General features: G+C 41.9%; 2 protein-coding genes across 6 annotated transcripts; one reads left to right on the top strand and one right to left on the bottom strand.

Annotated features, from left to right (window-relative positions):
- Positions 1-314: 314 nt before the first annotated feature.
- CDC26 (cell division cycle 26) lies at positions 315-10,179 on the bottom strand. 3 transcript variants are annotated; one of them, XM_032634052.1, is made up of 4 exons: positions 9,990-10,179; positions 7,041-7,150; positions 6,447-6,568; positions 315-759 (listed from the first exon to the last, which is right to left on the bottom strand). In XM_032634052.1, the coding sequence occupies exons 3-4, from the start codon at positions 6,525-6,527 to the stop codon at positions 583-585; spliced, it is 258 nt and encodes an 85-aa protein (XP_032489943.1). In that variant the 5' UTR covers positions 6,528-6,568; positions 7,041-7,150; positions 9,990-10,179; the 3' UTR covers positions 315-582. The 3 variants fall into 3 exon arrangements, with proteins under 3 accessions (XP_032489943.1, XP_032489944.1, XP_032489945.1); XM_032634053.1 differs by having other exon boundaries at positions 10,036-10,167; XM_032634054.1 differs by lacking the exon at positions 7,041-7,150.
- A 54-nt stretch (positions 10,180-10,233) lies between these two features.
- PRPF4 (pre-mRNA processing factor 4) lies at positions 10,234-25,956 on the top strand. Of its 3 annotated transcripts, none has more exons than XM_032636023.1 (14): positions 10,234-10,358; positions 11,135-11,312; positions 13,266-13,452; positions 16,194-16,281; positions 16,691-16,770; positions 16,950-17,043; positions 17,585-17,679; positions 19,141-19,199; positions 19,652-19,775; positions 21,285-21,374; positions 23,977-24,099; positions 24,210-24,317; positions 24,408-24,526; positions 25,050-25,956. In XM_032636023.1, exons 1-14 carry the CDS (start codon positions 10,332-10,334, stop codon positions 25,241-25,243), a joined length of 1,566 nt encoding a protein of 521 aa, XP_032491914.1. In that variant the 5' UTR covers positions 10,234-10,331; the 3' UTR covers positions 25,244-25,956. The 3 variants fall into 3 exon arrangements, with proteins under 3 accessions (XP_032491914.1, XP_032491913.1, XP_032491915.1); XM_032636022.1 differs by having other exon boundaries at positions 10,252-10,364; positions 25,050-25,952; XM_032636024.1 differs by lacking the exons at positions 10,234-10,358; positions 11,135-11,312; positions 13,266-13,452; ... (1 more) ...; positions 16,691-16,770; positions 16,950-17,043 and having other exon boundaries at positions 19,102-19,199; positions 25,050-25,952.
- The last annotated feature ends 3 nt before the right edge of the window (positions 25,957-25,959 follow it).

Below are 25,959 nucleotides of genomic sequence, written 5' to 3'. Positions count from 1 at the left end.
CAAAATTACACCCAAACTGGTTACAAAGCCATTCTGTAAAGATACTGGAAATCCACAACTTGATCGAGTTTATACAAAATCATGAGAATCTAATCTCCACAAGGGCAGGGATCTTTGATTTGTTCACTGATGTTACCAAGTGCCTAGAATGGTACCTGGCACTCTCAATAAATACTTGTTGAATAAACGAGTTAAACAAAAATCAGTGACAGGGATCAACTGGAAGTGTTCTGTTTAGGGTCTTTTAATAAAGATGGGAAAAATGATGTAGCAATTTAATGGTGCTATTATACTTCATTAAGGATGTCGCACACTTTTCCAAAAATATATTTATTTTTAAAAACAAAAATCAGACAAGTTTTATCGAGTCAGATTTTCCAGAGACAAACCAGAGTTTGAATTTCAGCTTTCAGAGTGAAAGTTAAGCATCAGCAATCTCATGCAGAAGTATCTCTCTCTGCGGGACGTAAAATATTCGGCTTGACTGCAAGCACTCAATTCTCTCAATTCTCTAAATCTTGTTTGTATTTCTGCCATCGTTTTACTCCATTCCAGGGCTCTGGCACACAAGATAATCCACCTCTAAAATTCAAAACTTCCAAATTGAGATGAACGATTGTTGGGCTTGGGTTGGGGTTTATAACCAATTCGATCATTAATCATTTGTTCCCTGCCCTTGGGGTCACTGCCGAGCCCAATGGCACCTTCTCCATCACTGCCTCCTACAACATCCACATCTTCCTTTTGTTTCTTACGGGTCTGAAAGTATAAAAGTTTTAGTATTAAGGCAATATTCTATTCATTAACAAACATTTATTTAGCATCTACCATGTATTAGGCACAGGGTAAAGGATAGGGTTCGGGTCTACAGAACAATAAACTGAAATCCTAGGTTTAGATGGTTAGGGGCACAAGGGGGATACACGGATATAGCGATAAAAGATGTAACCTCTACCCTCCAGGATGTCACAGTCTAACAGGGAAACAGGTAAATAGACCATTACAACACAGGGTGATCAGGGCTATGACAGAGGGAAGTCCACACAAGAGATGGAAAAATAAAGCAACCAGTAAAACAATAACCACCAGAAATTAACAGCTTAGCTGACACCATAAGATTAAATGTAATGCAGGGAAAGAAGGTTTTGTACTATCTTATCATGAGGACTGATTTGGGGAATTCATTTTGTTTTCAGATAAAAGGTTTGGTTGGCTCTTAAGCCACAAGTGACTGCAGAATTCACAAAGTCTGTGTCTCTGATCATTTTCAAAGAGAAAAACTAACCCCACAACTACCACTACCTGAGAGTTCCTTACCAGAAGAATGGCTCCACTACACTAATCTCTGGAATCACTGCTATTCTTCACCACTTACTGCTGAACTGTGAGCATTTAAATGCCAGTGTCAAAGTATTATAGTGAATAAGTAAGTTATTACTTTATATATATATACAAACATAATGATCTTCCTGAGTTACTGTCTAGGCTACATTACCCAATAAATAACATTAGAAAGTTCTCCCCAAACACCTTTGTGAAAACAAGTTCTAAAAGGCACAGGATGATATCGTTTCATCTTATAAGCCATGGGAAAATCGGAATATCCAAGTAGAATGAAATCATTTAAAAGGCTTCCCACTATGAACAACTGCTGACTGTTTCAAAATCCAGAGTCAGGGCTTCCCTGGTGACTCAGCAGTTAAGAATCCGCCTGCCAATGCAGGGGACACAGGTTTAAGCCCTGGTCCGGGAAGATCCCACAAGCCACAGAGCAACTAAGCCCACGTGCCACAACTACTGAGCCTGCGCTCTAGAGCCCGTGAGCCACAACTACTGAGCCCGCATGCCACAACCACTGAAGCCCACATGCCTAGAGCCCATGCTCTGCAACAAGAGAAGCCATGACAATGAGAAGCCCGTGCACACAAGAAAGAGGAGCCCCCGCTCGCCGCAGCTAGAGAAAGCCCGTGCGCAGCAACGAAGACCAACGCAGCCAAAAAAAAACCAGAGTCATCAAAATGTAATCAAACTAATTTCAGTAACAAATAAAATACCAGTTTTCTACTGTTTTTATTTTAGTGCAGGGCAAAAACTATCCTTCTCTCCTAAGTTGCTCTAAAATGGGTGAAGCCCATTGGATAACTGCCTTTAGTAGAAAGACTAAAAACAACAAAAATACCTAGGAATAAACTTATACCAAGAAATAAATTTAAGAAGGTGAAAAGACCTGTACACTTAAAACTATGATATTGTTGAAAGAAACTGAAGAAGATACAAAGGAATGAAAAGGTATTCCATGCTCATGGATAGGAAGAATTAACAGTTAAAATGTCTATAACTACCTAAAGCAATCTACAGATTCAATGCAATCTCCATCAAAATCCCAACAACATTTTTCACAGAAATAGAACAAAAATTCCTAAAATTTGTATGGAAGCACAGAAAACCCCGAGTAGCCAAAGCAATCTTGGAAAAAAAAAAAACCAAAGCTGGAGGTATCACACTCCCTGATTTCAAATTTTACTACAAAGCCACAGTAATCAAAACAGCACAGTATTAGCAGAAAAAGAGACACACAGATCAATGGAACAGAACTAAGAGCCCAGAAATAAACCCTCACACATATGGATAATAGATTTATGACAAAGTAGCAAAGAACATACAATGGAGAAAGGACAGTCTCTTCAATAAATGCTGTTGAGAAAACTGAACAGCCACATGCAAAACAATGAAGCTAGACCACTACCTTACACCATAAACAAAAATTAACTCAAAATGGATTAAAGACTTGAATGTAAGACCTGAAACCATAAAACTCCTAGAAGAAAACATAGGCAGTATGCTATTTGACATTGGTCTTAGCAGTATCTTTCTGAGTATGTCTCCTCAGGCAAGGGAAACAAAAGCAAAAATAAACAAATGGGACTATATCAAACTAAAAAGCTTCTGCTCAGCAAAGGAAACCATCAACAAAATGAAAAGACAGCCTACCAAATGGGAAAAGATATTTGCAAACAGTTTATCTGATAAGGGTTAATACCCAAAATATATAAAGAACTCATACAACTCAACAGCAAAAAAACAAGACAACCCAAGAATCTGAATAACCATTTTTCCAAAGAAGACATACAGATGGACAACAGGCATATGAAAAGATGTTCAACATCACTAATTATCAGGGAAATGCAAATCAGAACCACAATGAAATATCACCTCATGCCCATTAGAATGGCTATTATCAAAAAGACAAGAAATAATAAGTGTTGGAGAGGATGTGGAGAAAAGGAAATCTTCACACACTGTTGGTGAGAATGTAAACTGGTGCAGCCACTATGGAAAACTGTATGGAGGTTTCTCAAAAAATAAAGAGTAGAACTACCATATGATCCAGCAATTCCACTCCTGGGTATATATCCAAAGAAAACACTAATTCAAAAGGGTAAGTGCACCACCATGTTTATCGCAGCATTATTTATAATAGCCAACATAGGGAAACGTAAGTGTCCCTTGACAGATGAATGGATAAAGAAAATGTGGTGTTTAGGGCTTCCCTGGTGGTGCAGTGGTTGAGAGTCCGCCTGCTGAGGCAGGGGACACGGGTTCGTGCCCTGGTCTGGGAGGATCCCACGTGCTGTGGAGTGGCTGTGCCTGTGAGCCATGGCCGCTGAGGCTGTGCATCTGGAGCCTGTGCTCCGCAACGGGAGAGGCCACAACAGTGAGAGGCCCGCGTACCACAAAAAAAAAAAAAAAGAAAGAAAATGTGGTGTATATATATATACACACACACACATACACACAATGGAATACTACTCAGTCATAAAAATCACTTCAATTAAAAAAAAAGTAACTCAATAGTGAGCTGACTCTGCAGAGTCAAAGTTCAGTATAAGACTAACACTTCATGAAACTCATTACAATTGAAGTTTTGAACCATAAAGGGTACTTCAGGAAAAGAGCAGAGTGTGCATAGGCAGTGAGATTAAAGATAGCTCAGCAGTGGAAGATAAAGTGGAGAGATGACCAAGGACCAGATCACAAAGGGCCTTACATGCCATCCTAAGGAATTTGGACTTTATTCTGAAGGCCAAAAAAAGAATTTAAGTCTTATCAATGGACATCTAATACCGTGGCGTAAGGCTATACTTAAAAATACATATTGGGGGGCTTCCCTGGTGGCGCAGTGGTTGGGGGTCTGCCTGCCAATGCAGGGGACACAGGTTTGTGCCCCGGTCCGGGAAGATCCCGCATGCCGCGGAGCGGCTGGGCCCGTGAGCCATGGCCGCTGAGCCTGCACGTCCGGAGCCTGTGCTCTGCAACAGGAGAGGCCACAACGGTGAGGGGCCCGCATAACGCAAAAAAAAAAAAAAATATATATATATATAGGGGCTTCCCTGGTTGCGCAGTGGTTAAGAATCCACCTGCCAATGCAGGGGACACAGGTTCAAGCCCTGGTCCGGGAGGATCCCACATGCCATGGAGCAACTAGGCCCGTGTGCCACAACTACTGAGCCCGTGCTCTAGAGTCCGCGAGCCACAACTACTGAGCCTGCGTGCCACAACTACTGAAGCCCGCGCACCTGGAGCCTGTGCTCTGCAACAAGAGAGGCCACCTCAGTGAGAAGCCCGTGCACCGCTTCTCACTGTGGTCCCTGCTTGCCGCAACTAGAGAAAGCCTGTGCGCAGCAACAAAGACCCAGTGCAGCCAAAAGTAAATTAATTAATTAATTAAAAAAAAACATATTGAACTCCTACTATGTATTAGATGTGGGAACTCAACGGTGGAGAAGACAGACATGATTTCTACAATCAGGGTTCCTAATATAAATGATTTTACAATAAACAAACAAATCATTATAAATTAGAATAAGTGGTATGAAATAAAAGAATAAAGTGCTTTGAGAGACCCTAATGAGATGAAGGCAGCATGGGTAGGAATGATACACCTAAGTTGGATAGGGTCAGAAGAGGCCTTTCAGACTGAGGAAGTGACATTCAAACTGAGACACAAAGAAACAGGAAGCACTCCAGGCAGAGGAAAATAATATGTGCAAAGGCCATGAGTTATAAATAGTTTGGTATATTCAAGGAAATAAAAGAAAACCAATGTGCCTAGGGTACAGAGGGCAAGGCAAAGAGTGACAGAAGGTGAAAGAACATTTAAAAGCTTGTAGGCCATGATAAGGAACTGAGGTTTTATTCCAAGTGCAGGAAACCACTGAGGAGTTTTAAGCATGAGAATGACATGATCTGAAATTTTTTAAAGATCATTCTAGACACCTGATGCAGAATGGATTGAAGACACAAAAATGGAAGTAGAGGGCTTCCCTGGTGGCGCAGTGGTTGAGAGTCCGCCGGCCAATGCAGGGGACACGGGCTTGTGCCCCGGTCCGGGAAGATCCCGCATGCCACGGAGCGGCTGGGCCCATGAGCCATGGCCGCCATGGCCGCTGAGCCTGCGCGTCCGGACCCTGTGCTCCGCAACGGGAGAGGCCACGACAGTGAGAGGCCCGCGTACCGAAAAAAAAAAAAAAAAAAAATGGAAGTAGAGAGACAACTTGGGATGCTACTGAAATTGTACAGAGTTAGTTGATGGTTATTTGGACTAGGGTTCTAATGGTGGAGATGAAAAGGTATGGGTAGATTCTAGAAATATTCTGGAGGTAGAGCCGAAGGATTTATGGACAGATTGAATATAAAAGGTGAGGGAAAGGGAGAACTCAAGATTGACTCTTAGGTTTCTGGCTTGAGCAACTACTTAGATACTGACATAGGGAACTCTGAGGTGAAACTCGTTTGAGGAAGAAATCAAGAGTTTTTTGTTTTAACATGTTAAGTATAGTATGCTGAATAATGACCTCCAAAGCTATCAGGTCCTAATCCTTGGATACTGTAATTGTTGCCCTGTATGTGAAAAGGGTCTTTGCAGATGTGATTAAATTAAGGATGCTGTGATGGGGACATTATCCTGGATTATCTGGGTGGGCCCTTAATGCCAACACAGGTATCCTTATAAGAGGGGGCAGAGGGAGACTTCACAGACAGAAGAGGAGAAGGCAGTGTGATCACGGAGGCAGACACTGGAGTGATATGGCCACAAGTCAAGGAATGCCAGCAGCCACCAAATACTGCAACAGTCAAGGAATAGATTCTTCCCTAGAGCCTCTGGATGGAGTGTGGTCCTGCTGACATCCTGATTTTGGATCAGTGATACCAATTTCAGATTTCTGGCCTACAGAACTGTGAAAGCATAAATATCTGTTGCTTTAAACCACCAAGTTTGTGGTAATTTGTTACAGCAGCCACAGGAAACTAATACATTATGTTTAAGATGCCTGTAAAGCATCCAAATAGAGATTTCGAATAAGCTGTTGGTATAAGAATCTGGAGTCTAAAAGTTAGAGTTATTGTTTTAAATATTCCTAACGGTTTGAAAGTTGCACTCTTACCTCCAGGTCCTTTCGAATGCTTTCAAACTCCTCAATGTCATCAAGCTTCAGCTCCAGACGGGTTGGTTTTCGTCTCAGCATAATGAAACCAACATTAAGGGACAGACCCAGTGAACTATCAGCTGTTAAAAATGGCAGAGAGGAGGAAAAATTGGAAGGGATAAATCTCAGCTACAAATATGTTCAATTTGTAAGCAGGCACACTAAAACGAATGGCGATACAAAAGACTCATTTGGATTCACACATTGACTTCTAAGTCTTTACGTGTATCGTTATTACATATTTATTACGTGATGGAGATCCACCACTCTGTAATTCTCAAAAGCTCTTTCTTCCAGAACTTAAAATAGCAAGCTGCCTGTAAAAGAGGATTCTAGGCAACAATCACTTTAATCTCATGCTCCATTCACAAAGAAATATTTTAGCTAAGAGAATGAAGTTAAAATATCACATTTTAATTCGGTACAGTTAGTAGGAGAGTATACAAACCATTAAATTTGATCAGCAGTATGTGGGAATTATGAGAGATTTGTGATCACTCCCGAATGCTAAAATCAGTTTACTAAGTCTTATGAAAACTCCCTCTAACTCACCAATTCACAGGGTTATCCTCAGGGTCTAAATAGGTCCTAAATGGATAGGTCATTCATTAAACAAACAGTTCTTATGCTCCAGCTACAGAGTTAAGAGGCATAGTCACAGTCTGTGGGGAAAACAAACACATAAATGGAAAATTGCAGCACACTGTAATTAGAACTCTGATGAGGGTAATGCAATGGCATCACACAGACACACAATCCAGTGGGGTGAACAGGGATGTGGAAGACTTCCTGGAGGAGCTGATGTCTTAGTTGCCTTGTGAAGGGCAGGCAGAGAGAACAAGTATGCAACAGAAGCTCAAGAGAACACTCTAGAATCTGAAAACCCAAAGTAATGCTTATGCTTTAAAAAAAAAAAAAAAAGAGCTGGGTTTTTTTAGAAGAAAATAAAACTCCCCAACTGAGTTTAAAGGCTGTTGATGGCATCATCTTTATATTCTCACAGCGTCCAGTAGAGAATGTCTGCAATAACCAGCCATTAAATGTTCTGTTGAATAAACTGGCTACACTCTTCTTCCGCTGCAGGGGGCACAGGTCTGATCCCTCTCCAGGGAACTAAGATCCCGCATGCCGCAGCAGAGCAGCCAAAAACAAAAGTCAGGGGCTTCCCTGGTGGCGCAGTGGTTGAGAGTCCGCCTGCCGATGCAGGGGACACGGGTTCGTGCCCCGGTCCGGGAAGATCCCACATGCCGCGGAGCGGCTGGGCCCCTGAGGCATGGCCGCTGAGCCTGCGCATCCGGAGCCTGTGCTCCTCAACGGGAGAGGCCACGACAGAGAGAGGCCCGTGTACAGCAAAAAAAAAAAAAAAAAAAAAAAACAAAAGTCAGCCTCCTGGGAAAATTATATATAGGTCACGTGGTGAGGATTAAATGAAAATGATGTAAGTGAAGGCTCCTTTAAAATATGTACAGATATAAATTATTATTACATGTATCTAGGATATAGCTAGGGACTGTGAAGTATACGAAGGAAGAAATGTCTCCTCCTTCTACCATGAAGCTTGGGACAGATACAAATGATGTTATCAACACAAAACAATGGCACATTACATTTCAAATTGCTTTGTACTAAATCAGATACTATCTTTTTTTCTTTTATTATTTTTTTATTGGAGTATAATTGCTTTACAATGTTGTGTTAGTTTCTGCCGCACAGCGAAGTGACTCAGCCATTCGCACACACACATCCCCTCCCTCTTAGACCTCCCTCCCCCCCATCCACCCAACTAGGCCATCACAGAGCATGGAACTGAGCTCCCTGTGCTATACAGCAGGTCCCCACTAGCTATCTATTTTATACATGGTAGTGTATTTATGTCAAACCTAATCTCCCAATTCATCCCACCCTCCCCTTCCCCGCCATGTCCACACATCCGTTCTCTACGTTTGCCTTTCTATTCTTGCCCTGCAAATAGGTTCATCTGTACCATTTTTCTAGATTCCACATATATGCGTTAATATACGATATTTGTTTTTCTCTTTCTGACTTACTTCACTCTGTATGACAGACTCTAGGTCCATCCACATCTCTACAAATTACCCAATTTCATTTCTTTTTATGGCCGAGTAACATTCCATTATATATATGTACAACATCTTCTTTATCCATTCATCTGTCGATGGACATTTAGGTTGTTTCCATGTCCTGGCTATTGTAAATAATGCTGCACTGTTGGTGGGGAATGTAAATTGATACAGATACTACCTTGATTCCAAAGTAGACAAAAGGTAGAGGAAGCCAAAGTTCCAAGGGGGGAGATTGCTTAAAAGAAAAAACAGGGACTTCCCTCGTGGTGCAGTGGTTAAGAATCTGCCTGCCAATGCAGGGGACACGGGTTCGATCCCTGGTCCGGGAAGATCCCACATGCCGCGGAGCAACTAAACCTGTGCGCCACAACTACTGAGCCCACGTGTCACAACAACTGAAGCCCACGCGCGTAGAGCCTGAGCTCCGCAACAAGAGAAGCCACCTCAATGAGAAGCCCACGCACTACAACGAAAAGTAGGCCCTGCTCGCCGCAACTAGAGAAAGCCCGCCCAGCAACGAAGACCCAACGCAGCCAAAAAATAATTAATTATTTTAAAAAAGGGAAAAGAAAAAACTGTGATACATTTTAACTTTTCTGCAAACTATGAAATGATCGCCACTAGGGGGCAGTATAGAGTAATGGGTAAAAGTGCTTGTTCTGGAGGCGAAAGGGCAGAGGGCACAGATTCTAATCCCATCGCCACTAATCTTGGACCATCAGCTTCACCTTTCACTAGATCATGGTTTCCTCGTCTGTACCTGTACTCTATTGTTGTATGGACTGAATGTCGTATTGCAGCGTAAATTCCTGTAACATAACCTGGCATTTAGTAAACGCTCAATAAACAGGCATTATTATTGTAATTGTCCTCGGGGAGGGTAGGGGGCTCTGTCCAGCTCGGGAAACACCAATATTTTGACCATCTCCACCCCCGACACGGGGACAAAACCTTGTCTTGTCCATCTCTGATGCCCCAGCACACAGCGCACACGGGGCTGTGCAGAGTTGCTGGCGTGCAGTTTGCCTGACACCTCACATTCATCATCTCACTCTGAGTAAGATAGACCGGGCTGAAGACAGCAAAAGCAGGCCTTGGCTCCTCCACCAGGTCTTTATTTTCCTTTGGCGCTAGAGGGCTCTTCGAACTTATTCTCTCGCCACTGCCCAAATCCACCGAAAACCCAGCCAGCTCAGAAGAAACCGCCGAGAGAACTTCCTGACAGCGGAAGAGAATAGCACTCCCGCAGCTCCAAGGCCGCACTCGCTGGTCCAGAGCGAGGGTTTCCATGGCAACACGGTCCTTCGCTCCAGTAGGACTTAAAGCCCCTCGCAGGACCCGGAGCGACAGCAGGCCCCGGAAGCCGTCTATTCACTCCCCGAGTTCCGTCCGTAGCCGCGCGACTCGCCGCACCTACCTCCTTTCAGACCTGTTCAGCCCCTTCCCGGAACCTCGGCGCTCACCCCGAATCTCCGGCTAAGCCAACTGGACTACAATTCCCAGACTGCTCTGAGTCTCTCTCCTCGCAGAACCCTGTCCTTCGCGTGCTTTTCTCGGAGGCTCCACGGAACAAACCACTCGACGCGCCCAGACTCTTTCCTACTACGATTCCCATCATGCTCCACGCCGCCCAGGACGCTGCGTCCGCCCGCGGCCCACTTCCGGTAGGTGTCGTAATTCCGCCTTGCTGGGCGCGCGGTTCATGGTGTGAAACGTAGAGCTCGGCTTTCCGTGGGGCTTCGCGGCTCCGGAGCCCAGCATGGCCTCCTCACGAGCTTCCTCCGCGGTACAGGTCTCAGCTCACTCTGGCAGGGAGCGCGGAGGGTTGGGGGTCCCTGCGGAACAGGGCCGTTAGGGAACAGGCTACGGCGGTGGAGGGCTGAGGAGGAAAGCTGCCAGACTCGGTCTGGTCTTAGGGAGCGGAGCAGCGTTTTCCTGATCCCTGAGTGCTTTCGTATTTTAGCTCATTTTCAGCTCTCGCTACAACCCCGAAATGTAAATACCTTTTCCGTCTGGTTCAGAAACGGAGTTCTGAAAGGGAGTAGTGTCTTGGCCAATATTTATGACAATGTCAGACCTCTTAATTGTAATGAGGCTTCCTAACTTCCTATCTACTAACCCAAGTCTGAAAACGTTTGAAATGTATAGACAGTAACTTTGTAACTTGTCCCCCTTTCCATCGCGTTGGTTATTTCAGTTTTCCTTGATATCGCCTGTGATGAGCAGTAACCCTGGAAGTTTCGTAAAACCCAGGAAGAGATTGCACTTGGAACTGAATGAAGTAAACATGTTCCAAAGCACGCCTTTGATAGAAAAATCACCAAGAGAAATTAACTAGTTTTATCTATCTCTTCCTATCTGCAAAACTTAAGTGACCGAGAGACTGGACTCACCCCCCGACCACGTCCAAATCAGGGAAGACACATCTTAACTGGTGTCCAATTTGTGTTTTCTTTAGAGAAGAAATAGGATTGAAGCTCTGGATAAGCGTCATCCTTCTGGGAAGTCTAGTAAATTGCTTAAGATTAAGTTTTAGGTTAATCCAGGTCTTTGATTTAGCAGGCAACCAAAACTAAGGCATCTGATGACTTAGTCGCTCCTGTTGTGAAGAAACCACACATCTATTATGGAAGTTTGGAAGAGAAGGAGAGGGAGCGCCTGGCCAAAGGAGAATCTGGGATTTTGGGAAAAGAAGGACTTAAAGCAGGAATTGAAGCAGGGAACATTAACATAACCTCTGGTAAGATGCAAACTGTGAGTCCATCTTTACCTTTGGTGCTCAAATTATCTGTAATGATGACCTTCCTAAACTTAGATATCACTAGTTTAGTGTCAAAAACTTTCAAATATTAAACTTGCATCTATCTTAAGGCCATACTCTGCCCACTCCACTTAGTATCATCTGGAGAACCTTTTTCTTACAACCTTTTATACAGTTTTTCTTCTATGAATTGTTGGTAATTTTACTAGGAATTTATTCATTGTGTATTTGGATTCAAATTGATTCCATTTGTCTTCTGGAGATCTAGCATAGTTGTGGCATTGGTTTGGAGCTACTGTGTTCATAATATTCTCCCTTTTTTAGTTTTCCAATTATTTTTCACCCAAAATGAAATACCTCTTTTAAATTATAAAAGTAGTAGCCATTTTTATTTTGAAAGAAATCAAAATACAAGTTTTTTTCCATAAATGAAACCATGATAAACAAATTGTTTTGTAACATGCGTTTGTCATTCTGTATACTGTTGAGGATATTTTTTCGTGTCAGTAACTGGTGGTCCACTATATTTTTGAAATAAAATTATTTATGTTTATCATGAGAAATTCAGAGAGTACAGAAGGGTATAAAAAGAGTTCTCTGCAGATAGGACTTCTGTCAGTTTCTCATGGATCCTCCCATACATTTTCTTTTCTATACACATGCACTGTAGTGACTTTTTAAACCTTTTATGTTATTTTAAACATAACTGTGTCACTACTATACTTTTCCTTTTTCATCGAAATGCTTGTATTTGGTGTGAGTTTTAAAACTAGCTGATAGATTATCCAAAAAACCTTACAGTCAAAGAATATCATTTTCATGGTAATTATTTCCAGTTAGTGTCCCTATACTGAGACTATTTCAGAGAGTAGCTTTGGCAATTGTTAAAATAATGTTTCTATTTTATCATGGATAGAAAGCCTACATAACTTATTTGTTAAAGATGCTCCATACTCTTACTGTCTCATGCAAGCTATGTGTTTATGTAAGTTTGCCAAATGAAACAAGATGGTTTCAACTATTTTCCCGCCTTTTAAAACCTCGTTTAGTTTTCTGTGTTTGGCATACTTTATTTATTATTAATTAATTAATTAATTATTTTTTGGCTGTTTGGGTCTCCTTTGCTGCGCACAGACTTTCTCTAGTTGCGGGGAGTGGGAGCTACTCTTTGTTGCGGTGTGCGGGCTTCTCATTGTGGTGGCTTCTCGTTGCAGAGCACGGGCTCTAGGTGCATGGGTTCAGTAGTTGTGGCTTGCGGGCTCTAGAGTGCAGGCTCAGTAGTTGTGGCTCATGAGCTTAGTTGCTCCGAGGCATGTGGGATCTTCCCGGACCAGGGATCGAACCCGTGTCCCCTGCATTGGCAGGCAGATTCTTAACCACCGTGCCACCAGGGAGGTCCTGGCATACTTTAATCCACCTGGCAGGTGGATTCTTAACCACTGAGCCACCAGGGAAGCCCTGGCATACTTTAATAAACTGAGAAACTGTAAAGTTTGTAGTAGATTAAACAGTTAACTTTCCCTAGAGGCATACAGACTCCAAATGTAAGAAATTATTTCTGGGCTTCCCTGGTGGTACAGTGGTTAAGAATCCGCCTGCCAATGCAGGGAACACGGGTTCGATCCCTGGTCCGGGAAGATCGCACATGCCTCGGAGCAACTAAGCCCGTGCACCACAACTGCTCAGCCTGTGCTCTAGAGTCCGCGTGCTGCAGCTACTGAGCCTGCCTGATGCAACTACTGAAGCCCACATGCCTACAGCCCGTGCTCCGCGACAAGAGAAGCCACTGTGATGAGAAGCCCGTGCACAGCAACAAAGACCCAACACAGCCCAAAATAAATTAAATTAAAAAGAAAAAAAATGAAATTATTTCTTTCTCCCTACTTGAGGAAGATCTGGTGATTATGCTGATGTTGCCGGTTCTTTTTACAGGAGAAGTGTTTGAAATTGAAGACCACATCAGTGAGCGACAGGCCGAGGTGTTAGCTGAGTTTGAGAGGAGGAAGCGAGCCCGGCAAATCAATGTTTCTACAGATGACTCAGAGGTCAAGGCTTGCCTTAGGGCCTTGGGGGAACCCATCACACTTTTTGGAGAGGGTCCTGCTGAAAGAAGAGAAAGGTGCCCTTTCTAAGTATCTACTCTTCTTTTTTAATCACAGGGTTCCAGTTCCAAATTTCAGTTGGAATTTGTAGCTAACACTTTAATAGAATGTCTCAGATAATGTTGACAGAATATCTTATTAGGTTGCATTAATATGTTTTAGCCCATAACTTAAGTCTAAGGCCAGTTTTTACTCCACTACTAATTTTTCTTTATAAACTATGAAGAAGATGTTAACACATTCCCTCCCTTCCTCTCCTCATTATGGAGTTGTGAGTTGGGTAAACATTTGTCACTGAACTCTGAAAATTTAAACAACAAACGCATTCTTTGTCATTAACATAAGACATAATGTTAAGTGTTTTTTGGGTGTTACTGCAAAAAGGCACTGTCCTCATATAATGCTCCTCTTGTGATTTTGAAGGTACAAAATCTCTTAGTGACAGGCTAGTCCTATGCAGTTATGCAGACCTGGCCTGCCTACCTGCTTCTTTAGGACTTGGGGCTCAGCTATTCCTCACTCATTACATTTACTCTCTTAAGGCCCTTACCGCTCATTTACTCTTCAACCTACTGCAAACTGATCGACCACTACCACATTGAAATTGCTCTTAATTAAGGTCATCAACTCATTGTTACCAAGAATAGCCCTAGTACACTGCCACCTATTCCCTCCTTCAAACACTCCGTTTCCTTGGCTCTCAGAAGACCAAATCATCCTGGTTTTCCTCCTGTTTCTCTAGCTAATTCTTCTAAGCCTCTTTTTTTCCTGTTTTAAAGTGCTGTTTTTTGCCCTTATCCTGCACTAACCCTGAGTGATCAAATCCATTCCCATGGCATGGTTTACTCTGTGTATATATATTCTGATGACTCCCAGGTCTCTGTAACCTAGATATTCTATAGGCACTCAAATTTGACATGTCTAAATTGAACTCATCTATTTTCCAGTTCTCCTTGCAAATAACAGTACCATTCACACACTTTTCAGTTGAAAACCTGCTCACCTTCTGTGTAACCCATCAGCAAAATCTTGTTTCTTCTACTTCTGAAATGTACCTCCAGTGTGTCCTCTTTTCTCTACCTCCATTGCTTTCACATTTAGACTGTTGTAATAGCCCCAGATGTGTTGTGTTAATTGTTTGCTTAAAATCCTACAGTCTTCTTTTTTAATTTATTTTTATTTATTTTATTTTTCGCTGTGTTGGGTCTATCATTGATGTGTGCTGGCTTTCTCTAGTTGCGGCAAGCGGGGACGACTCTTCATCGCACCGCACGGGCCCCTCATCGCAGTGGCCTCCCGCTGCGGAGCACGGGCTCCAGGCTCGCAGGCCTCAGCAGCTGTGGCACAGAGGCTCAGTAGTTGTGGTGCATAGGCCCAGTTGCTCTGCAGCACGTGGTATCCTCCCGGGCTCAAACCCATGTCCCCCACATTAGCAGGCGGACTCCCAACCACTGCGCCACCAGGGAAGCCCCCTACAGAGTCTTCTTACTAAACTTAGAGTACAAAGCTCCTAATCATGCTCTTCATCCTTGCCTTGTGCCGCTCTTCCCCAGTTTACTAGACTTAGCAGCCATAATGGTCCTCCTGGGATACTCAAGCTCTTTTGCTGTCTATCCACTGAATTTTTCTCTTTTTGTCCCCCTGTCTTGCCTTTTAGAGCTTTTTTATTCTTTTGGTTTCAGCATAAATGCCACCTCCTCAAAAAAGCCTTTCCTAACACCTGACCCCTTGCAAAGTAAGTCCTGCCATTATTAAGAAAGTAACATACTTTCTTAATAGCCTTTCAGAGGGTTTACTTCTACTGTTTATTGTTTGTCTTCTCCACCAGCAAAGTCTGTCTTATTGTGTCCCTTAAATGAATGTCTTGAGTCCCCACTGCCACTGTCTTGATTCAGTCCATAAGACTCAGGGGATACAATAGTATGCATTTGTTTTTCCCTCTTCAGTCCATTCTCCATACTTTTCCAGGGGTCTTTCTCAAATGTAAACCCTCCTTACCATGGCATTAGGAGCTCTTTGTGACCTGGCCCCTGCTTAGATTTGCAGCCTTATCTCTCACCAACCCTTTCCCAGTACTCTGTGCTCCAGCCATATTAAATTGTTGTGATTCCAAGTTCAACATGCTTTTCTTGCCTCCAGACCTTTACATTTGTTGAACCCTCTGCTTCAACTGTCCTTTCCCATTCTTGACCCATTGACTTGGTTACTTGAGGACTCAGTTCAGGTAACATCTTCTCCATGAAGCCTTCCCTGATTCCCTCCAAGCCTAGGTTGTTTACTCCTTTTATGATTCCCTTAGCACCATGCACTTAGCGCTGTCATAATACTTAATGGAATGTACTCTAGTTCCCCGATATTTTCTGTATGTCCTGTCCACCCCCCACTGCCTCACCCCGACTGTGCTACTTGAAATCAAGGACTGTTTCTTAGTCATTTTTTATACTTAGCACCTGAGCAGTATCCAGCACATTGTGGCATTGAGTGAACGTTGTCTGTATCCACAGCCCGAGTGGTAGCAGTGTTGGGGCTAGTTGACTCTAAGTTTAACAGGGTAATTGCTTTTAGTTCAATTTAGGGAGTCTTCAGATAAAGACTACTGAGTGAGAGAAATCACACTGGAAGTTGAGGCATCACAACTTGACCCTTAAAGAAGGTTGCTTGAGATTTGAATGGTGAGAGAGTAGGGCAGGCTTGCTGTCTTCTTAGGTATACTTTTCAGTCTTTAACTCTGTTTAAATTCTGATCTTTTTTGTTACAGGTTAAGAAATATCCTTTCAGTGGTCGGTACTGATGCCTTAAAAAAGACCAGAAAAGATGATGAGAAATCAAAGAAGTCCAAAGAAGAGGTAAAATGTGTCTTTGGCTTCATAGTATAGACATGCAGGAAACAAGGGGGTAGTTCTCTCATTTTCTGTTTTCTGTGGGATGGGGATCAGGGGGAGTTGGAGACTCTACTGTTCTGGAATAGTTGTTGGCAATAGTTTGTGGTTCCTTTGTAGGTATAAATGGAGATAAGTGAGTTCCCCATTCAGGAAAGAACCATAGCATTCCTGGTGTCACTTTTAACAAGTAACCAGAAACTATCCAGTAAGAGTTCATAGAAAGAAACACAAGAGAAAGCACATATACCTGATTTCATCCTGTTACTGAACTAATTCATCTTTTTTCTGGGCAGTTAACAATAGGGAATTGACAGCTATGAAAGGGGCAAGAATGCTTCAGACTTGACATTTCTGCTCTTAATTTAACTTTCAGTATCAGCAAACCTGGTACCATGAAGGACCAAACAGCCTGAAGGTTGCTAGACTGTGGATTGCTAATTACTCACTGCCCAGGTAAGGAGAACCTCGAGAAGGAGGAAGAAACATACTTTTTCTTATTTCCTCTCAAGGACTGAGGAGGTGCTTTATAATGACTGTGGTTATTAATTGAAATTGAGTGGTAAAGAGACTTGTATGGACCTTTGTTTCCAACCCATTTGCTCAGGGTTAATAATGTTATCTCTGTGTCACAGGGCAATGAAACGCTTGGAAGAGGCCCGTCTTCATAAAGAGATTCCTGAGACAACGAGAACCTCCCAGATGCAAGAACTGCACAAATCTCTCCGGGTAAGATGCTCTCATCTTATATATATAAGATGCTCTCATATATATAATTGTCTAATATCTTAAAGATTCTTAAATATTTAATAGATGCTCTACTTTGGCCCACCTCTAGCAAGTAAAGGCAGCTATACTTATTCGTCTCTGCTTACACTGTTGCTATTTGGGAGGAACCATCAGTTAAGGTGGCAGGGAACCTACTGTGCTTTGTACTAGGCAGAGGCCTATGGGTGTACTCTTTAATTCTCCCTTTTAATATGTCAGACTGTACTTTAGATCTCGCCATGGCCTTCCTGTTTGTATTTAGCTGACATAGAAGCTAGTGTTACTAAGACTGTAGAAGACAGCATGCTGGAGTTCCAGATAAGCCTTGACTTCGTTCATTTGTAAAAGTGTCTTCTAACAGCAACAACAAAAAGGTGGTAGAAGATTCTTGGGGAGGGTTAAAACAGGAATGGTTTTTGGTTTTGTTTTTGTTTTTATGGTGGAAAAGCCAAGAAAGTCTTGGGTTAGCCTGTTAATGATCCCTTGTTTGTCTTTTTTTAAGTCTTTGAATAATTTCTGCAGTCAGATTGGGGATGATCGGCCTATCTCCTACTGTCACTTTAGTCCCAATTCCAAAATGCTGGCCACAGCTTGTTGGTAAGTCCCATTTTACAGTGACATTGTTTTCTAAATGGGGTTCAGGGGAAAAAATCAGTATTGGTCTTAGAAGGCCATTTCAATACCATTTGCCTCTGCTTCTCATGATCACACCAAACTAGAGGTGCTAGTAGTTACCCACTGTAGTTTACAATATAGCCTTCGATTAGCAGTTCTTACTGTTCACAAGGTACCCCAGAGACCCATGACATGTCAGTCATATTCTTGGCATTAGCATCATTTTGGATCAGATAGTGAGCTTATAGACTAGTATACACACCTTGATATAACTTTTCTTTTTTGGTTATGTGACCTAGGCAAGATACTTAATATCTGTAAGCTTCACTTTTGTCATCTGTAAAGTAAGGTGAGATAATGTTTGTAAACATTTTGCCTTGATAGTGCCTAGTATGTGGTAAGGACTCAGTAAACTTGAATTATTTTTTTTATATTCATTTTGTTTTCTACTCACCACATATGCAGAAAACTCTTAGGATGTGATAACTTTGTTGTTTTGTTCTATTTAGTTACTTAGTTGTTCTTGAGGAACGTTGTCATCTAGTGAAGGGGAAACTCGCTTGTATTGTACGCACAAGAACTACTTGACTAGGCAGAAATTGAGACTGTGGTTCAGGAGAAAGCCAGGGACCTACACAGATCCCTCCACCTCTCCAAGCCTCAGTTACCTCCATTATAAAGTAGAAATGAGTATGTGTATAACTGACTCACTTTGCTGTACAACAGAAACTAACACAACGTTGTAAATTAACTATACTGCAATTAAAAAAATTAATTACAAAAAATAAAATAAAAATAAAATAAGAAAAAAATAATAAAGTAGAAATGATCATTCCTGCCTTATATGTACCTCACAGGTCTGTTATAAGGATCATTTGATGATAGATATGAAAGTAATTTGTTGGAAATTTTCCAAAGTAAAACATTTTTTTAAAAATTTAAGTACTTTGGGGACTTCCCTGGCAGCCCAGTGGTTAAGAGTCCGTGCTTCCACTTCAGGGGGCACGGGTTCGATCCCTGATTGGGGAAGTAAGATCCCGCATGCTTCACAGTGCTGCCAAAAAAAAAAAATTAAAATACTTAGTAAGCAGCAAAATGCAATTCGTATTTAAGAAGATAGTATCATTATTAATATTAATGTTAGATAGTTTAATTTGTCCTACCTTCCCTCAGAAATTGATCCAAAAGTTAAGGAGAAGAGCAACTTGTGCTATAATATTTACAGTCCAGGAGAGGCCTCTGTTTGCATGAGACCTCTATGTAGCTTTCTTCTCTAACCCTTCAAATGATAAGCCTTTTCTGTTTCTTTCTGTGTCTGCCACTGTAACATTTTGCGGTGGGGGTGGGGGGCGGTGAGAGAGATTGTCCTTTAGTAATGTTACCAAGGTACCTTTTCCTTCCCAGACCAACCCTGGCTGAGATGCTTTCCTTTGTGTTTGTTAGGAGTGGGCTTTGCAAGCTCTGGTCTGTTCCTGATTGCAACCTCCTCCATACTCTTCGAGGTGAGTTAAAATCTTGTCTAAATCTCAGTCTTTTTCTCAGTGTGAACTCTGTCAAGCAAAACAACTCTAAAACTCTGCCTGACACTCAGACCCAGTACACACAGATTAATTCTTGATTTGATTTGACTTGGCTTGGTTTTCTCTGACTGCAGGGCTGGATGATAATGACTTCATACACTTACCATTTTTCTCTCATGTCCAGCCCCACTCTGGCATTTACAATCTCTAAACCAAGAAACATTTTTTTGTGTGTTTAGCTTTTTTTAATGCAATTTATATATTAATTTAAGTTAAAATAGTTCAATTTTTTAGTAGTTGAATAGCTACTTTAATAGTCTCTAGGTCTACATGTCCTCTGATATGTGTATATATAATATTTTTCATGTATGTATTTACACTTAAGTTATAAGGGAGCAGGACCCCTTTAATTTTCATCTCTTACACTCCTTCAGGCCATAACACAAACGTGGGAGCAATTGTATTCCATCCAAAATCCACTGTCTCCTTGGACCAAAAAGATGTCAATCTGGCCTCTTGTGCTGCTGATGGTTCTGTGAAGCTTTGGAGCCTTGACAGGTGAATATTACCCTCTGTCCACACTGCAGTCCAAATTTTTGGAAGCACTTGGTTTGCCTAAAAGACATCTGAATTCAGTTGCTTAGTTTTCTTTCTTTGGGAAAGCACGTGAGGCTTTTGTCCCAGGATTTTGTGAGGAGCTAATTAGTGTCTCCACTCTTTGCCAGACAAGATACAATAGTTGATTGGTTGGCCCTTGAGACTTAAAAATCTAGCATTTAACCCCAGAGATGCTCTGAGTCAAGGTAACTTATGTGAAAATAGAATGGAGGATTTTTTTCTTAGACCTTTTCTCACCAGAGGAGTTGTGTCAGGTTTCCTTCTTTGTTAACTTTGTACCTTGATTTTTGCCTCTAACAGTAGCCACTGTTTCCTGGCTCCAGCTATTCTGGAAGGATCCATTATATCTCCCATGCAGTAGATTGACATTGGAGAAATGCACTATTTGGTAGCTTGACTAAAAATAATAGTCTAGACAGCGCATTGGTTCTTAGCAAACAACCACAGGGGAGAGGGAGGAGGTTCTGTCTGGCAGTATTGCCAAGGAAGTGATGTCTACTCCCAATAGCATCGTCCTTTACCTAGACTACATTTTCCAATTGCAACAGTTTTTTTTTTTTAATGTGTTTGTGATTATTGTTTTCCAAGAAATTTTTGGAAGCACTTGGTTTGCCTAAAAGACATCTGAATTCAGTTGCTTAGTTTTCTTTCTTTGGGAAAGCACGTGAGGCTTTTGTCCCAGGATTTTGTGAGGAGCTAATTAGTGTCTCCACTCTTTGCCAGACAAGATCTTACCTGTGAGCACCGCAAGTTTTAATTGGCTTTGGTAATACATAACAATATTTGCTCCCCTAGGGCTTTCATTAGTTCTGTGTATGCCCATTGACAAAGTTCCCTTTTTAATTGCCCTCTTTAGGGTTCATGTTTATTTCCTCTTGCTGGTGTTCAGACCTTCTTTCTGTCGTTGCTGGTAGTAGAATTTAATGGCCACCAAAAGGAAACTAAGCCTCTGTTTGGGAGTTCCTTTTTTCATGTGGATCCTTGGACAAGCTGAAGTTTGAGATAAATTTATCTGTAATCCACTTGCACCAAAACTTTTTGATATAACCTTGCATCTCTATCGACGTATGTTTTCTTTCTAGAATCTCAACCCTCCTTTGGTGCAGAGAGCTTATTTTGCTTGTCAGGCTGAAATATCTTTAATTTTCTCTAAGCAAATGATATAGCATTAAGAGTTTATTAACATAGTGAATTGAAATAGACAGTGTTTATTGAAGAGCAGTTTTGCCCTGTGGGCACATGAAATAGTCCCAAAGCTTTTATAATAACCTTGGGAAGTGAGTTAAATTATCATTGGCCTTAAAAGTTTAACAAATTACAGGTTTAGTTACAATTTGGCCTGTCACACCATGCAGAATTGGGTGTATATGTGCTCAACAGTTAATAAGTTCAATGAGTATTTATAGGACTGTAAAATAGTTTACTTACATACATTTGATTCCTTTTCAGTGATGAACCAGTGGCAGATATTGAAGGCCATACAGTGCGTGTGGCCCGTGTAATGTGGCATCCATCAGGACGTTTCTTAGGTACCACCTGGTAAGCCATCCTCTTATTCTATCCATACAGGCCTGTGGCATCTTGTTAACCTTTTATGGCTAAACTGCCAAGTAAGTTTTTAGAGCAGAGATCTTCAAGAGATTTTCTTGGACTTCAATAAATCAGAATCAGAAAAGAATATATGACATAGTTAGGGCTAAGCATATTTGGTTTTAAATTGCAGTTAATCTGAAATTTCAGAGTCACTGACTCCCAGAAAACGAGAGTTTTTCCCTCTTTCTTCTCTTTCTTGGCCAATACTAGAGGTGTTTTGGGTTATTTTTTTTTTTTTGCTATACAGTGTAATTTCTCTGCTTACAAATCAGTCTCCTTTTCTGGTTCTACAAATTCAATGAGGCCAGAATCTGTTAAAGAATTTTTTGAGATACAATTTACATGCAATGGAATGGATTTAAGTGTGTAATTCAGTCAGTCTTGACAAATGCATAGACTCATGTGGCCCACATCCCTGTTGTTGGAGGTCCAAGGGAACAGAAGGTGCCCACCAAACTGAGAAGGCATCTTGAGATTGAAAAACACGGCCAGCAGCTCCGTATATCCAATGGATCCGTTTATTATAGGGTCACTTACTCACAGGGTGGGATCTGGCAGGCAGCAATCCAGAAGCATTCACAGCTGCACTCTGCACCCCCAAGAGACCATTGAGGCAATTTTATAGTTAACCTAAGGTATGGGGGTACGTGTTTGGAAACAGGAAGTACATTCCTAAGTGAAGAACGGGTAACTAGTGGGTGCTGGGAATATATCAGCAAAGGTCTTCATCATTGTCGGAGGACTGACAGAGCATAGAGGCCACCTGGTCCTAATGATTATTAAACAATATCTATTAACTACAAAGCCCTTGACTATAGGAAAGCGTCGTACCACACAGTATAGTTCTGGGTAGGGTCAGCAGAAGGACAGGAAGAACGGTACAGGCCCAAGACGGCATCAGTTATGCTCATAGCCATAGACTAGTCAATAGAGAGAACATTTGCATCACCCCAGAAAGTTCCCTTATGCCCTTTCCCAGTCAACTCCCTGTTCCAAAGCAATCACTGGCCTGATTTCTGTCACCATAAATTAATTCTACCTATTCATAGTTTATGAACTCATTTTTGTTCATACGGCTTCTTTTTGTTTGGCTTCTTTTACTCAGCATAACATTTTTAAGATTCATTCATGTCGTTGCATGTATCAGTAATTCCTTTTGATTGCTGAGAAGTATTCAGTTGTATCACTCTGCCACAGCTTGTTTATTCATTCTCCTACTGATGGACACTTCGGCTGTTTCCAGCTTTTGGCTAGTCAGAATAAAGCTGCTATAGATACTCTTGTACAATGATTTTAGTGGATGTGTTTTTCTTTCCTTTGTCTTGAATAAATACCTAGGAATGCAATTGCAAGGCTATAGGGTAGATGTATATGTAACTTTTTTTAAACTTCCAAGTGGTTTTCCATAGTGTTGGTGCCATTTTACATTCCCAGAATTCTGGAATTCTGGTTTTTTTCACATCCTTGCCAACATTTGTCATTAATCAATCTTATCATTTTGCTCAGTTTAGCAAATATGTAGTAAAAGCTCATGGTTTCAATTTTTTTTACTCTGAAGACTGTTGGTGTTGAGTAGTTTGTCATATGCTTATTGACTATTTGTATATTCTCTTTTGTTCAGTGTCCAGGTGCTTTGCCCATTTTTATTACTGAGGGGTTTTTGTTTGTTTGTTTTGTCTTTAATTCCATATGTATTACAGTTCTACCATCATTTATGGAGGAGACTTTCACTATTGAAATTGCTTTGATGGCCTCATTGAAAATCATTTGACCATGTATATGTGGGCCTATTTCTATACTCTCTTTTCTGTTCTATTGATCTATTTGTTTGTGATTGATTTTTATATGCCCAACGTTCAGTTTAGGACCCAATAAATGCTCAATGAATGGAAGGACATAACAGTGAAATAAGGGAAGAAAGAAGGCAACAGAATCTTTGCTGGGCCATTCTAAGGAATTTCGTTTTTAAAACAGCCACTGAAGGGACTTCCCTGGTGGCGCACTGGTTAAGAATCCACCTGCCAACGCAGGGGACACGAGTTTGATCCCTGGTCCGGGAAGATCCCACATGCCGCGGAGCAACTAAGCCCGTGCGCCACAACTACTGACCCTGCGCTCTAGAGCCCACGAGCCACAACTACTGAAGCCCTCGCGCCTAAAGCCTGTGCTCCACAACAAGAGAAGCCACCACAATGAGAAGCCCACGCACCACAACGAAGAGTAGCCCCTGCTCACTGCAGCTAGAGAAAGCCCGCGTGCAACAATGAAGACCCAGCTCAGCCAATAAATAAATGTTTTTAAATAAACAAATAAATAAATATAAAATAAAATAGCTACTGAAGTAGGTTTATAGGAACCATGGTTTCCCAGTTAGCACCCAAGACAGATATGCTTAATTGTTGAGACATTGTTTGTGCCAGAAAAGAGTTTGTTAATATGGTTGTATGAGTAGTTTCAGAAACATAACTTGAGCTACAGCTGTTTATAGCACTTCATACATTGTAGGAACTGAACATCTGCTGGTTAATCGTTAGTTTGACTTTTTTAGCTATGACCGTTCATGGCGCTTATGGGATTTGGAGGCTCAAGAGGAAATCCTGCATCAGGAAGGCCACAGCATGGGTGTGTATGACATTGCCTTCCATCAAGATGGCTCTTTGGCTGGCACTGGGTAAGTCTTCTTCCACGTAGCGGGGGCAGCTCCGTAGTCTCACCTCTTAAGTATACTTGCTTCCACAGAGAACTGTATTCAAAATGTTCATTCATAAATTATTTTGTCAGGGGACTGGATGCATTTGGTCGAGTTTGGGACCTGCGTACAGGACGTTGCATCATGTTCCTGGAAGGTCACCTGAAGGAAATCTATGGAATAAATTTCTCCCCCAATGGGTAAATAAGCTCACTGAGTGAGGGGTGGAGAGGGTTATTGGTCAGAAAGTACTCTTTGTTTCTAACTTCAGTACTACATCTGATCCACAGCTACCACGTTGCAACTGGCAGTGGTGACAACACCTGCAAAGTGTGGGACCTTCGACAGCGGCGTTGTGTCTATACCATTCCTGCCCACCAGAACTTAGTGACTGGTGTCAAGTTTGAGCGTAAGCTTTCCTCCTGTTGTAGGCATAATTACCAGACAGACAAATTGCACTTCTGAGGAATGCAGTCCGGGTGTTAAGACTTGGAAGTGGAACAGGAGAGAATTTGGACTCTATTGAAGGAGCAAATTATAATCTCCTTCCCTCCACCACACTTTCAGACAGAGCTATGACACAGCCTGCATCTTGTTCCTAGGAAGTAAAGAAGACTTCCATGAATGTTTTGCTTCATTTTTTTTTTTTCCATGGAAGGTCCAAGCACTGAATCCTTAATATTATTCGGAATAGGTTGTCTATCAGGGAAAGAGCCAAAAGACCTTAATAATGTTATTTGTTTCCCTAAGTCTGCCTGTAGTTGTCTTTTTTGTAGAGGTCTAGTAGGAATACAGGTCAGAGTGTTGAGTTTTTCTGAATGTAGATACCTTCTTTTTCAAAATAGTATGTTCTAGCAGATTTGGGGTCTTTTATTTTCTTATGCTCTTCTGAGTACTTGAATTCCTGAAGCAACTCCCCTTTTCTTTTGTAGCTATCCATGGGAATTTCTTGCTTACTGGTGCCTATGATAACACAGCCAAGATCTGGACCCACCCAGGCTGGTCGCCACTGAAGACTCTGGCCGGCCACGAAGGCAAAGTGATGGGCCTAGACATTTCTTCCAGCGGGCAGCTCATAGCCACTTGCTCATATGACAGGACCTTCAAGCTCTGGATGGCTGAATAGGCAGGACCATGGAAGAAGGATTCTAGCCTCACTCTCTCTTTAGAGCCATTTTCAAAGGAAAGGAATTGATGTGTTTTGTCTTTTCATGTATTTTGCTAATTACCATGTATAGATCCTCAAAAGAATTGGATTTCCATGTCAGCTCCCACTTTAAGCAGGCAGCCCAGTCCCTGGGTGTTGGTGAACCCCTTTCATGGTTGAAATTTTAATTTTCATCTTCAAGCCCTGCCATGAACTTTGTAGACATTGTTTCTATTAATCTTTTGTTTGAATGCCCTATTGCTTCCCTCACAGCACTCCAGATTGTGCCTGACTCCATTTTTAATTCTTGAAACTTGACTTTCCATTCCATGGTACATGCTTCAGGACTACATGTGACCCAGAGAGCAAGGTGGCTGGACTATATTCTGGAAGCCCTCGAGTAGAGAGACACGCCTCACCATGCGCTGGCTAAACTGTGCCTGACAGAGCAAGAACCCTGAGAACAGGAGGTGAAGAGGTAGACCACAGCTATGCTCAGGGCTCTGCAGTAGAGAATATTTTACCTCTTCCTGTTGAGTTCACGTGGAATGCTGACTGCATTGGGAAGCTCAGAGCTGAACATTTTCCTCGTCAGAAGATGTCTTCCATTTTGCTTTCAAGTTTGGCATCCTTTGTGTTACCCAAAAGCTAGGCCATTGTGTCAAGATTCAATGAAATTTTTAGAAAGCAAACAT

The sequence above is a fragment of the Phocoena sinus genome, chromosome 6 (assembly GCF_008692025.1).
Source record: "Phocoena sinus isolate mPhoSin1 chromosome 6, mPhoSin1.pri, whole genome shotgun sequence".
In the NCBI taxonomy this organism is placed as follows: Eukaryota; Metazoa; Chordata; class Mammalia; order Artiodactyla; family Phocoenidae; genus Phocoena; species Phocoena sinus.
The sequence above is the reverse complement of the archived record's forward strand: the minus strand, read 5'-3'. Positions and strand labels throughout refer to the sequence as shown.

What these genes read in the sequence shown, in the direction of transcription:
- CDC26 (XM_032634052.1), bottom strand. Translation starts at nt 6,527, where the DNA reads ATGCTGAGACGAAAACCAACCCGTCTGGAGCTGAAGCTTGATGACATT. An exon ending in GCATTCGAAAGGACCTGGAG is followed by an intron (nt 760 to 6,446) that starts GTAAGAGTGCAA and finishes TTATACTTTCAG; the next exon opens with ACCCGTAAGAAACAAAAGGA.
- PRPF4 (XM_032636022.1), top strand. Translation starts at nt 10,332, where the DNA reads ATGGCCTCCTCACGAGCTTCCTCCGCGGTACAG. An exon ending in AAGCTTTGGAGCCTTGACAG is followed by an intron (nt 19,776 to 21,284) that starts GTGAATATTACC and finishes ATTCCTTTTCAG; the next exon opens with TGATGAACCAGTGGCAGATA. An exon ending in CGTTTCTTAGGTACCACCTG is followed by an intron (nt 21,375 to 23,976) that starts GTAAGCCATCCT and finishes TGACTTTTTTAG; the next exon opens with CTATGACCGTTCATGGCGCT.